Source organism: Hippocampus guttulatus, chromosome 2 (assembly GCF_054856545.1).
Source record: "Hippocampus guttulatus isolate MCC_2025c chromosome 2, RoL_Hgut_1.0, whole genome shotgun sequence".
Classification (NCBI taxonomy): Eukaryota; Metazoa; Chordata; class Actinopteri; order Syngnathiformes; family Syngnathidae; genus Hippocampus; species Hippocampus guttulatus.
The window spans coordinates 20,154,132-20,167,816 of NC_141262.1; the positions used below are offsets into that span (position 1 = coordinate 20,154,132).

Genomic DNA, 13,685 nt, shown 5'->3' on the forward strand with positions numbered 1-13,685 from the left:
AATTTCTACACACGCGCTGCCACCATGTTTCGCTCTGTTCTTTACTTTCAAATGTAGGAAAGCTTCACACGAGAGAAATGTTGACTTTGCTGTTGCTGCTCCTTCTTTCCGCTCTGCAATGCGTAGCAACTCACACTTCCTCGTAGCTCTGGATATTAAGGATGTTAGGCTTTCAGATGAGATTCGGGATGCACCTAAAATGCACTAGAACCTTCACGGGTGAACATCATTTGACCCCTTCAACTTTTTGCTCAACATTTCAGTTTTAGCTGCCATCCACAAGGAAAATTTGATCCATGAAAATTTGCAGGGACCACCACTTCTCTGCCTTTCAGTGAGTCTTCCCATGTCGCTATTGCAGCCAAAAGGTTCCAGTGCACTTTGGGTTCATCGTAAAATTTTCCTCAACTATCCCTAAGTTTTCTGTTTCCAAAACTGTGTAGAATGTTGCCATGCACCGTCGATCGGGAAGCTATGGAGCACATTGCGTTAACCAGCCACGCGATTTGAATGCTACCCTTCGCGCTAATTAAGTGCTAATGGTGTTCCTCCCCTGCGGAGAATGCTAATTAATGTTCCATTCTTCGGTGGGAGCTGAGCGCCTACTCCACGTCGGCCTAAATGAGGGGGGAGCCAGGTACGTCTTCTCCCGGGGTGGGTTAATAAGCGACACACAGCTTGAAAAAGAAGGCTGGGAGATAAGAGTTGGGGAGGGTGCTGGGGTGGGCTGCTTACTGTTCCTTAATCCGAAGAGACCCCCCTCAGAACACTTACAATGGGACAAGGAGCTAAAAAAAAAAAAAAAAAAGGCTCGGCTGAATGCCTGCATGGATGCCACCAAGGAGGCGGCTCAGGTGTTCATTAACAACATTGAGATGTGAATTTTGGCACAGAGTACTGCAAAGACAAGAACATAGCTCATCCAAAATGAGTCATTTTGAGTAAATGGAAAGTGTGCATGGATGCTAAAGAGCCGAGGTTGGACTGAAGGGCTCACGCTGGCTCACACTGCCCCCCTCCCTCACCCCCACCCCACCCACCTAAACAGAGAAAAAGACTTCCCAAAAGTAAACAACTGTGGTTACATCATCTGCCCAAACTCTTTCAAAGGTCTTCGAGCCATGACTGAAGCAAGAAAAAAAATGTTGACCTTCATGGCTGGCAGGTTTCTGTCTGTACGGATACATTGCATTGATCCATTTTAAACAAGAGGCATGCATAAATGTACCCAACCTAAATAGTTTGAATCACTTTTGTTAAAAAAAATAAAAAATAAAAATTCTGCACGGCTCCCGCAGAGTGAGGGAAGAGGCCACATTTTATGACACATTTCAGACAGTTCATGTGACCTCGGGCTCTTGTCAACACTTTAAATGTGTTAATAATGCATAAAAATAACAGCTGATGTCGGCGACGACCAAAAGTACTGATTAGTGAAGCAATTGTGAAACTGGCCATATTTGGACATACAGAATTTCTGCCTCGCAGTAAAATGCACAATTTTGAGCTTGATGGCTAAGGCTGTGATGAACACTTTTATACAAGGTGATTTCAGTTTTCTTTGTATTTGATTCTGAATACATTTGAAAAAGTTTCCCAAAATCTTTTTATGGTGTTATTATGGATTGTAGAATGTACAACCTAATAAACAAATTTTATAGTGGCACTTCTTTTCATATAAATGTCCTAATTTTCCACTCATCTGCTCATTTTTGTACAATAAAATAAAATAAAAAATGAGACGTGTTGTTTCATTTCATGGCCTAGAAGAATTTTAAGCCAAGGTTGCCCTAACTTGTGTTTCCGAGCAAACTGGGTGATTTATTATTGCCATGAGTTGTTCATGTTCATTGCATTGTAAAATACACCTCGATGCTTGTTAAGCCCTCTTTACACAGTAAAACAGAAAGTTCTGAGTAGATTTTTTCTCCACACTTTTATGAATTTAGTTATTCACTATAAAAATGTTTTCTTTAATTATTTTGGGTTCCTGGTACAAATTCATTGTAATTACATTATTTCCTTCGGGAAATATCGCTTCGGATTTTGGACCGTTGGCTTTTAGTGAGACTTTCGAGAACGGATTAATAGGATGGTAACATAAAGGGATCAATTTTCATGAATGGCATAACTGCGCAGAGGTGGCTTGAACCCGATGTTGGTAATTTTGCAGATATCTGTGAGCGGGAGGGGTGCGCCATTGTGGGAGTGCCACAGCCAACTTCAATGTTCATTCCCTTCAAATATAGCAAACTTGTTGCACGCTAGAGTCTCAAAGGTGAGAAGCACAACTGGATCAGTCGGCATTTGCGCCCTGGGTGCATATGCACGTTTTACGAAAATAGAGCCCAAAATGAAGGCAATGAGGTAGACTCGCTAGATAAAGAAATATTACATCTTGACAGAATTCCGCTTCCACACCGAGTTCGTCCCCATTGGAAAAATGCTGACATCCTTCATTGACAAACTTATTTCCTATATCATTCCCTTGCTGTGTGGCGCCCATTGCCCCCACCATCCCTTGCCTGGTGCTGAAAAGTAAATACATTAATAAGCTGTTTGAATGCATGGAGGCGCTGAAAATGCGATTCAAAGATGTTGAAGAATGAATTCCCCGTGCGAGGATGCGGTAGAGGCGTAAACACAGATTGAGGCGCCTATTGGAATTACCAAGGGTGAGATAATGGCCGCCGCATTAGATTAACTTTCAGCTCTTAAATGCAACACATTTAGGCAATCTTGTCCCCCGCCCCACCCCTTCCGAAAAACATGTCGCTGTGTGAAAAGGCCTCCCTCTCGCTATCAGGAGGAGGCGCCCCCCCCCACCCCCCCTGCGCGCAGATGCAGCTGGCAAGGCGCAAGCGTGGACTGTCAAGATCTAGTTATAAAATAATTGAATTTTCATATCAGAGGGGAGCAGAGTCCCAGCAGACAAAAGGAGTGCTGAGTCCTCTGTGATATTGGCTCAGGCCCTTTGCCACGTGCATCAAATCACTATGTTAATGTTCCCGCCTTTTCTTTTTTTTTTTCAAGGCCACTTGTGCCCCGCTAATGTACAAGCGATGCCATTTCAAAAAAAAAAATGCAACTATTGATAAGTAGGCAGCACCCCTCCACACTGCTCTTCCCACCACAACGTTCTCGCACCACACACGCCGTCCTCACTCTCCCATTATTAAAATAGTCATTCATTCCCCCCCCCCCCCAAATCAGAATGGCAGCATGCTTTCTTTTCTCCACAGCTTTAATTACTTTCCTAACTTGGCTGACCCTGTGAGTGTCTTGCATTGAAAAAAAAGGGTACCTCCAACAAAGGCTCATCTCTGCGCTGCATTCAGGGTGTGAAAATGTATCAAACTGTGGATTTTTCACAAGATATTGGTTAACATTTCACCTCCTCGCTCGGGCAACAATTTTGCAAAACAACTTCACTTGCAGACACGCCACTAAAAAATAAATTAAAAGGTCTTCCTCGAAATCAGATTGAGCCTTGAGTCGGCTGCTGTTGGCTCAACAAGGTCCAAGAAGTCAGACTATTATTAGTGGCACTACTTTCTCCTGCAATGAACCTTTTTTTGTTGTGGTTGTTGGTTTTGTTCAAACACACTTTGTATTTTTAGCGGCTGTCCTCACCCTCTCTCCGTCAAGAAACCAATATACAGTATAACATCACTTCGAAAAAAGGAAAAAAAAAGACTCACTTGCGCAATTCTCCAAATAAAAGGCATATATGAGGTTTACCTCAAAACTGACAGATCAATATCAAACTCAAATTATATAATTTTGTTTGATTAAAGTCTGTTAGCTTCGTGTTCATAAGTAATGTAAAAAGTAAAAGGCAGGCGACTAGAAATGAGCATAAACACTACCGTATATCCAAACCTTCAAACAACTGCTCCTTCAACATACATGAAGCAGCAACGCATACAAACAGTGCATACAATCATACTCAGAGTGAACCTACGCATAGTTGCGGCTCCGCATTCGGAAATTTAACAATCTTTTTTGGGGGGGCGGGCGTGGGGGAACCCTCTGTTAGTCGCTGGACACCAATCAAGTTGTTTTTGTGCTCAGGCCAAATAAAAAAAAAAAAATTACTTTGCCGGCATCTGAGTGGCAATGAATTACGTTAAAGTGAATTGAGAGTGCTTCATTTGGACAAAAGTAGTGCTTTGCTGCCATCCTATGGCATCCAGGTACCAAGGAACTACATTAGAGTGAACCGAGGAACTTCATTTAGACAAAAGTAGTGCTTTGCTGCCATCCGATGGCATCCAGGTACCAAGGAACAACATTAAAGTGAACCGAGGAGTTTCATATAGACAAAAAGTAGTGCTTTACTGCCATTTGATTGCATGCAGGTATCAAATAACTACAGGTGTATTAAAATTAATTGAGGAGATTCATGAAGAGAAAAGGTATTGCTTTCATGTAACATGGTACTTTCCATTAGCAACCTGGTGACAAAGAAATATATCAAAGTGAAGTGTGAAACTTCTTTTAGACAAAATTAGTGCTTTGGTTCATCTTGTGGCAAAGTGGAAGTGAATTGAGGGGTGGGGTTCGACAAATATTGTGCTTTGTTGCCATCTTGTGGCAGCCTTCCGCCAAGGAACTATGAAGATATGAATTAAAGGCCATCATTTACACAAAAGTAGTTCTGTCCACTACCTTGTGGCATCCTGGTACCATAAGAACAATACTAAATTGAAGAACTGTGACAGAAAACAGTGTCTTGTCAGCATTGTGAGGCAACTTTAGGCAATTTTAAACGTTCCACTGGGCCAAGTAGTGTGACTAGTAAATGACTGTGGTTTACTAGTATGGTTTAACCGTGTACCAGTAGACCAATAGTGGTTGTAGTAGTAGGGAAAAAAGATTAAGACACAGTCACTCTTGTCGTGTCCAATGGTTGTTCTACCGGTGCACTGAATTGTTTTACGAGTGGCGACAATGAGTGTACCTGTACATGTAAAGTACCTTAATCTGGATGTGAAGGACACAGAATAAATGTTCAAGCGACTGTCCCCAGGCACACGTGTGTTTCTTGTGACTCCCGTGGCGTTTACTACTCCCAGGTTGCTAATATGTTGTAATCCACCTCAATCGCGCTCACCTGCTCTCCGGCTGCATTTAGAGGCGGGTGGGGGAGGGGGAGGAGGAGGTGGCTGTGGGCGGTCTTAATGTGCGGCGAGGTGCCGAAAAACATGGCCAGCGTTGGTCTCACGTTGACTGCCTGATAATTGAATGAGCGATTATCCCTCCCATTAATAGACAATGATACACGCAGCAGAGCCATATGTCGGGTATATTAATGAGAGGCTGCAGTGGCCTTGATAAGAGGAGCGCTGTGCGCTTGCTGTAATAGGGGTTACAACAATTTGCCCTCCACGCATACACATACAGTTTCCACCATACTAATCCACAGCGGTCTCCGCCTGGCATTAAACATGGACCCCCCATCACTACTCATTCCTTCCCAGCCTGCACTTTCACGGCGACGCCGAACTGCCAAGGTTGAAGCGCCTTTGTCTCCTCACGGCAGAATGATGTGGAACATTGCTGTTTTGTGTACAATATGCAGTAAACCCACTTCCGTTGCCGGGGTTACATTCCAGACTACCCTCCGCAATAATTGAAATCCATGCTGTAGAATTTTCCAATTTAAATCCTGTACTCCGGAGGAATCTTTAAATATCATTTACGATACTTTTTAAAGGTCTTTCAACACACTTTTAAAAACAATAATACAAAAACGTTTAAAAACATAATTTATTGAGAGACGGCAAGAACAACTGATAAGACACAAATATTGTACAAAGGGCGTCACCGTGTACCAGTCCATCTATGTGGTTACAGTGAACATCATATTTTTTTCCAAACTGAAAAAAAAGGAAGGTGTAAAATGCAGAATTATAGATTATTTAACGTTGAAAAATGCGACTTCCGGTTTTAATTTTTGAATTGAACAGAAAATGTGTGCCGCCATGTCGTGGCTCAAAGTGGAAATACACACACAAAAAAGTACAACAACAAAAAATAGTCAGCGAAATGGCCATACAGCGAACCTGGAACCCACCGGAAGGCACGGAGGAGTGGGGTTTACTTGTATGCAGTTGAGCCCCCATTAAAAATTATTTAATAGTCGTAGTTTTTACTGTATGCACAGCAGTGATGTGGTAAAACTCATGGTTGAAAAATGATCAAGTTACACCGGGATCTCAAAAAAAAAATAAATACAAGGCATTACTGGACTGGTGTGTCGATGAAACTCCTCAACTCACCTCGACATAGCTCCTTAATACCAAGATGGCAGCAAAGGCCTACGCATGCCTCAGTGAAACTCCTCAACTCACTTCATGCATAGCTATATCACACCCAAGATAGTGGAAAAGCTCTATAGTCGTGCCTTGGAAACCGATGTGAATTGACGCAAGCCTAAAATGTAGTCATAGTACAACTTTTGGACACGGCGAGTTATTAAGATCCTTTGCACCCCCCTCCCCCGACTCCTTTACTTTGGAGTTTTCTCTCCGAGTCAGACGCCTTTATCGCGCTGGGGTCTGCACGAATAGTTTGAAGCGGAGCAGTGGAGGCGGGCGCGAGTGTCACGCTTGCCTGTGCGACAACAGCCCCTCCAAGTCCATCACATTTCCTCAAAGGTAACAGCGACTCGCGGTGGGGGTGAAAGAGTTTCTGAAGAACAGGCCATGCCAATCAATCTCTAACATCTGTTCTCAATGGGAAGCAATATTTCTCCTTTTACCTCTCAATAATTGCGCTTAATGCCGTGAAGTACCTTATCATGAGGCCGACGGCAAAAGACAGGCCTGTTGCCGTGGCGACGCCGAAAGCCATTGGTTTCCCTTTCAGCCGGATAATGAACTTCCCTCCTCGTCATGTCACTCCCTGCACTCCGGCACCGCATTCAACCGCGCTTCGAGCGTCCTTGAGATCTCTCATCTCATCCGCCTCAACCCCGAACAGGGGAGGACAAATAAATAAATAAAAAGAGGGGGGGGGGGGGCTGTTCAATAAATGCATCACTTAGGGCCAAGGTGAGGGCTTTTCACTATCATTACAGTGTCATTTTTAGTCATATGATTACCTGATTTCTAAGGAAAATATGCAATTAAAAGAACTGCTTCATTAAAAAAGTGTGCTCTAAAAAATGCTCTAATACAACTTGAACAAATAAAAACATTTTGTTGTCTTTGTTACAGCTGTCAGAATAATCTTGACAGTCGTACATAATTAAAATGATCTATGAAAAAAATATTCATCCCTCTCCCAACCCATGTCGTACCGATAATTTGATTTTTGTGAAACCACCAAGCCTTAGGAAAATCTACCAATCAGATACAGAGGGCAGCCGTATACTTGCATGGACATTAATGGCAAGTCACTGGCACCAACCTGAGGCCTAGCACTGACCTGTTGCTTTGTCATACCATAAAATGGAGTGCTTCAATAACAATTAAGGCCATCACTGTAAAGTTTATTATTGTGTTTGTTCGGGAAGGTGCAAAAAAATGATTGACACCCTGTAAGTTGTCTCTGACTGATTCTTTTGTTTTGGTTTTGGAGCGCAGAGTTTTCTTACACAGACTTACTTACTTTTTGTTCCCCATTTCTGCCGCATAAAGAAATGTGAAAATGCATCTTGAAGGTCCTCCTACAAAATGGATTTAAAGCCGATGGAAATGTATTTTGCTGTGAATACATGGTGAGGCAAGGCTATTTGCGCTGAATAGACGTCTGGCACAGCCAATTTATTTTCTCATACTTGTGGAAGGACACAAAAAGGAAACATGTTTTTCTTTTCTCCCGCAAATGTCACGAATCAAGTTTTTGATCATAATAGGCTATGTCCTTGGGTGCAAAAATCTGAGAACATCACATCCTTTTCTTACTGCCATCTGCAGAATAATAATATTAAAAAATATTAGTACTAAAAACCGATGTGATTTCAAAACTAAGCCTGAAAGGAAAACGATAATTAAAGAGCCATTTTCACATTTTTCTAGCATTCATCAGTTCATGTGCTGCTGATGTGTGGTTACACATCTACAATATAATCTAAAACCATTCAAATAGAATAGTGCTCTAATAGAATGCATTTACTGGTTATATCCTGCCTTTAGTTAAACATAAACATATGATATGTGTAAGATGTGTGTAATAAAATTCAGTAACAAAGCATTGTATAATTTGACCTTTTTAATGACACCTGCACATTGTCATAGCCGAGGAATAATTAATTGATTTTTAATATTATCATGATTATGATTATTAATAATAATTAAAAATAAACATTAAAAAACAAAGAGAAAATAAAGACATTTAAATTCAAACTCATTTTTTTAAAAACAGGATACGATAGTGAAACCATAAAAAAAAAGAGGTCATAATTCATATAACATTTCATCACCACACCACCAGGGGGTGGAGCTGAGCTGTTATTGCAGTGAATTTTCACGCAAGTGGAGTGACAGTGTAAAAGGGAATTCAAGCAAACAAGACATTGGAGTACATTTGTCCAAGCTATATCAAATGACATTTTTGGATCATCAATTTTTGGGAAAATATCTTCGGACATGTCCCGTCTGATGTTTCAGTTCAAAGTTGGAGTGAAAACATTAGAAAAGTGGACAAAAGTTGTCGTTGTCAACATTTGGCATCTCAATTGCTGTTTGTCAGAGTTCTTGTTTTTTATGTTTTATGCTTTTGCTGCATATACTAACGCCAGTTATTGTTTTAAGTATAAAATATTATATGTGTCTATATTTTACCCTTCAAGTTCCAGTTCGTTTGCCCAATGTGCAGGTTGCGAAACTATACTGGATAATTTATATAACCTATTCGCAAATACATTCGAATGCTACAAATTGAGCATTTTCCCATAATGCCACGAGCTATTGACTTGACCATGCGTGAGTAAAAAAAAGGGGGAAAAAAAGCTGTTTTGTTTTTTTGTTGTTGTTTTCTTTTTTTAGCATTTGGCCTATATTATACCAGTATGTTAAACCATTAAATAATTACACATTGCTCATTTGGTATTTTATGTTCGTATTATGTCCGCAGTGCATTGGTTAAGTTCGCCATTTTTTCCCATAACTGCACGAGCTAATGACTTCTGTCTTCGAATACCCCGGGGCAGTATGGGGGGGGGGGATTAATTTTTGGGTGATCAAATAAATTACGGAAGTCAACATTGTTTGTCTTTAAATACGTTCGAACGTACTCGCAAGTACGTTTGAACGCATTTGCCAGTCAAAATATTTGTACTCCATATTGCCAGCATTGCTAATACTGTAGTACAGCCTTGTGGCATCTGGTCAATAGAGGGCGCCGCCTCACTCCTGATGCGAGTGTGTCTCTTTTTTTATGTTAATAATGAGTAGATTTGTTTCAATCATCTCTGTTGTCTGATTTCTTGACATACTTACCATACCGGTATGGGGTGCTCAGAGCCCTCAATACAGCTCATCAATACAGTACCGGTAATTAGGACCATAGGGTTATTTTAGGTCATTTGTTGCACACATCATAACACAGCCAAGACCAAAACAAGATGCATATTTGCGTAATTTAATGTGATCAAATCAAGACGGGAAGGTACGTATTGGCCGAATACTGACAACAGTTTCAACACCACTTTCCAAGTCCCAAAGCTAATAGAGGAATCGTGTGTAGGAGGTTTGGAGGAGTCAGTTCATACTTAACGTTCCACTCCCTGTTTGCGCCCCTCGTTGAGAAAGGAAATTAACAGATGTCAAAGTGAAAGACAAAAACAGCTGGCACCGGCGTGGCAAACGTTCTATGCAGTTCACAGGTCACAACATTAGGGACATCTTCAAAATATGTTTCCCAAACAAAAAGGATGTAATTAGGATGTAAAAGGATGTATCCATATTTTGATACAGCCAGGAGGCGATTCAATGAACAACATGCTTATTATTGCGGTTGTCGACGTGCACTGCTCAAGATAGTGTTTTAGTTACTATTTTGAGCTACATGAGGTTGGGAATTTTACTTCTTCGTTATGTTTTGTTAAAGTCACTGTAAAGTGAAAATCAACATGTCTTGACAATTTGACACAAAGCAGAGAAGAGTATTGTTAGCAACTCTGCCAAACTTGAATGATTTAAAACACAGCATGAAATGGTGCACGCTTAAAACTACTGGGTTAAAACAACCCAGATTGGATGAAATATCCAACCCAGTCCTGGATCCAAAAGGAATCAAGCCAATGCTTGTAATTTCATACCCAGCACATTGACTCAGTACAGTAGATCAACGTTTTGATTTAACAAGGGGTACAACTGCCTGCACTGATGAGTTAAAGTTACCAAGAAAGAGGTTACCAAGTTATTAGAATAACTTTGGTTAAAAATATAATACCAATTTTATTCAATGAAGAAGCAACCTGACAGAGGTTAACAGAGTAAGTCACTGGCATATGGTTTGGCACACTTTTGTCACCAGATGCCCTTCCTGATGCAACCCAACCATTTTTATCGAGGCTTGGGACCGGCAGTGGCTAGGAATCCGCGTAGGGCGTCAAGGTTCTTGCGGAGCGTCCCAAATGGATGTTAGCGTTCACCCAGGATTTGAATCCAATCCTCGTGTCTGAAGTCTGTTTTTTTCCTGTTCGTCCTTGCAGTCTATTCAAGTTGAGGTCAAGGGCTACACAGGTTACACCCTGGGATTGTCACCAGCCAGTCGCAGAATTTACTCCGCTGTCAGTGCAAACAAAAAAAAAAACGATCCATTTTCTACAACTTCTGCGCTTCGCTGTTGACTTTTACGTCCAAGCTCTTGTAGACCAGAGCGATGCTTGTATTCCTATTGGCCGGAGACTGAGTGAACGTTTGGCTCCTGTTGACCTGCCTTCTCCCTGTCAGCACAGAGAGCAGCTTGGCACGGTAGTGGTCACCAGCCAGAAAGTACAAAATGGGGTCAATGCAGCTGTTGACGCTGGCGAGTGGTCTGGTGATTTTGTAGGTGAAGTTTACGATGTTGAGGGTGCGGCAATCCAGCTCCAGCACGCGGGCAGCGTAGTAGATTGTGCGTGTGACGTGGAAGGGCACGAAGCTGATGGCGAAGACGATCAGCACCACCACGATGAGCTTGACGGACTTCTGTCGCGACACCGGGTTGGCCGACAAGCCCTGTCTGGGCCGGCACAGGGTGTGCGCCATCTTACAGTAGCACGCCACGATGACCAAGAAGGGCACGCCAAACAGAAGCGCCATGACGGCTGAGCTGTAGTCCACATATTCCTCAAAGGAATCCTGGCTGGTGGTGTCATGGCACAAGGTGTCGTTGTCTCGCCTGGAAGTGGTGACGAACACCAAGTTGGGAACCAGGCAGACGACCACCGCCGCCCACACGGCGGCGCACGCCAGGTGGGCGTGGCGGGGTTTGATCAGGCTGAGTGCCTTAATGGGGTGGCAGATACCCATGTAGCGGTGCAAGCTGATGCAGGTGAGCAACAGGATGCTGCAGTAGAGGTTGGCGTAGAAGAGGAAGCGCACTATTTTGCACGCCGCCACGCCAAAGGGCCAGTGGCTGCGGTTGGCGTAGTAGTAGATGAGCGTGGGCAGCGACAGCACATACAGGAAGTCAGAGAGCGCCAGGTGGAACATGAAGACGGCGCTGGGGTTCCACGGACGCATCTTGACAAAGGTCCACAGTGCGGTGGCGTTGAGCACCAAGCCCGCCACGAAGACCAGCGTGTAGGAGACGGGTAGCAGGATGTACTTGAACTCCTCGTCAAAGCGGCAGCTGGCGTTGAAGATGGATGTGAACGTTACAGACTGGTTGATCGCCCCGGGGATGTATGCCGGCGTTGCCATGGTGACCGCTGGTCTCCAGCATCCAGTCAGGAGGTGTTGAAGGAAACATCAGAGGATGAGGAGGCCCTGAGGCACACACATGGAAGAAATGTTCACATAAATTGGATCCCAGGTTATGATAGTTCATGAAAACTAAATACTGTACAAAAGTACAGCGTACTACAAAATAGTGTCACTAAAACTAAATGTGAAGAAACGTGTAGTGCTTTAAAAAAAAAACCAAATAGCTTAAATGACCTCGTGTTAGAAAAAAAAGAACTTAATATCGATGTAATTAGTGTACGTAGTGAATAGGTATGGGAAGTAGGTAGGTAATAGTGAACACATGCATTGTTTGTGCTGTAATTATTTTTGCCATTTTGTTAATAACATCACATAGCAAGAGCTTTTGCGGTTCATTTTAAATGTATTTATTCCACAATACGTAATGACTTTTTTTTTTTACTCTTGTACTCAACAAATTCTTTTTGTATTTGTACATGTAAAATTAACTAAAGCTAATACTAAAACTAATAAAAACTAAATTAAAATGGAGAATTTTATGGGGGAAAAAATACCTGGTCCAAAAACTAATTAAAACAAATTGAAATTAAAAAGTAAAATGAAATAAAACCTAATTACAATGAAAAATCAAAATTTTAATCAACCCAGATCGGATTGGATAGAGCAGTATGCCTTTCTGTGACTCTCCCATTCTCTCTGGTGTAATCTGCTGATGAAACTCAAAACTCAGCGGTCACTTGCGCGGAAAAGTTCCTGTCTAAAACATCACCAAGGATTGAGTCAGGACGTTCTTAGATGGAACTGACTGTCATCGTCTGGTGCCTTTGCCACTGCAACTTTCTCCATAGGCTATATTTCTCAACTTTTTAAACCCTCATTTGAGCACATCTAACAATATTGAAACATTTATAAAATAGCTGAGGTGACCTGATTCGAGTTACAGAGAAAAAAAATGTCTATAAATCGACCTTACACTCCCCATCTGCCCGTCTATCAGGACGAACGAACAAATCCCACTCACGTGATTGTAAACTATATAATCATCTGTTCCATGTTTTGTCGCCACCACACCACTAAAACCGCATGTCCATTGAACATCTATTTGGTTGCGTCAATAAAAAAAACATGACAATATATATATTTTAAAGGTTTAATTGCTGCACATCTCGTATCGGATCTTTTTGAGACTGCGAGTGAATCAATGAACTGCACATGATTGTACGTGGTAAAAGAAGGCAACAACTTTAAAAGAATGTATCACATATCCCAGGTCGTGCTGCAATGTTAAAATAAGACTGTATAAAGTAGCTGTCAGCCGAAAATTAAACGAAGTAACTTCTGATCATTAGTCTAAAGTGTCCATGCATGTTCCAAAAACGACTCCGAGATTGTTCCATGCATTCCACGTGTACTGTATACACACTTGGAGTGTGACAAATTTAACTCCAACTGTGAGTGTGTGTCCTAACGGAGCCCCTGAAGCGGATTCGTGTGTTCATCGTGTGCTGCTAAAGAGTTGTACCTGCCGAATTCGGGATGGGTGTTTTTCACGAAGTCCTCTCCACTTGGGATGATGACAGGGGACCCCCACAGGCGCCCTGTGGTGCTCCTCGGCATAATCTTTTTTCTTTTTTTTATTCCCGCCCCGATCACTGTTCCATGCAAAGTCGGGGGTAGAAGTTCACAGGTCTGGCTGGAGTGCATTAGACACGGCGCAAAGTTATTTGGGTGGGTGGGTGTTTGTATGCGCGCGCTTGTTGGAGAGGAATGCGCTCCGTGCGCGCTCACGCGGGAACTTCGGGGTGCTGATTGGACACATAA

The 13,685-nt window shown here is 42.3% G+C and overlaps 1 protein-coding gene across 1 annotated transcript; it reads right to left on the reverse strand.

Moving 5' to 3' along the window:
- Positions 1–8,363: 8,363 nt before the first annotated feature.
- On the reverse strand, positions 8,364–13,573 carry LOC147208845 (P2Y purinoceptor 4). The gene is made up of 2 exons (XM_086101218.1): positions 13,387–13,573; positions 8,364–11,927 (listed from the first exon to the last, which is right to left on the reverse strand). The coding sequence occupies exon 2, from the start codon at positions 11,859–11,861 to the stop codon at positions 10,779–10,781; it is 1,083 nt and encodes a 360-aa protein (XP_085957344.1). The 5' UTR covers positions 11,862–11,927; positions 13,387–13,573; the 3' UTR covers positions 8,364–10,778.
- Between the last annotated feature and the right edge of the window lie 112 nt (positions 13,574–13,685).

What these genes read in the sequence shown, in the direction of transcription:
- LOC147208845 (XM_086101218.1), bottom strand. Translation starts at nt 11,861, where the DNA reads ATGGCAACGCCGGCATACATCCCCGGGGCGATCAACCAGTCTGTAACG.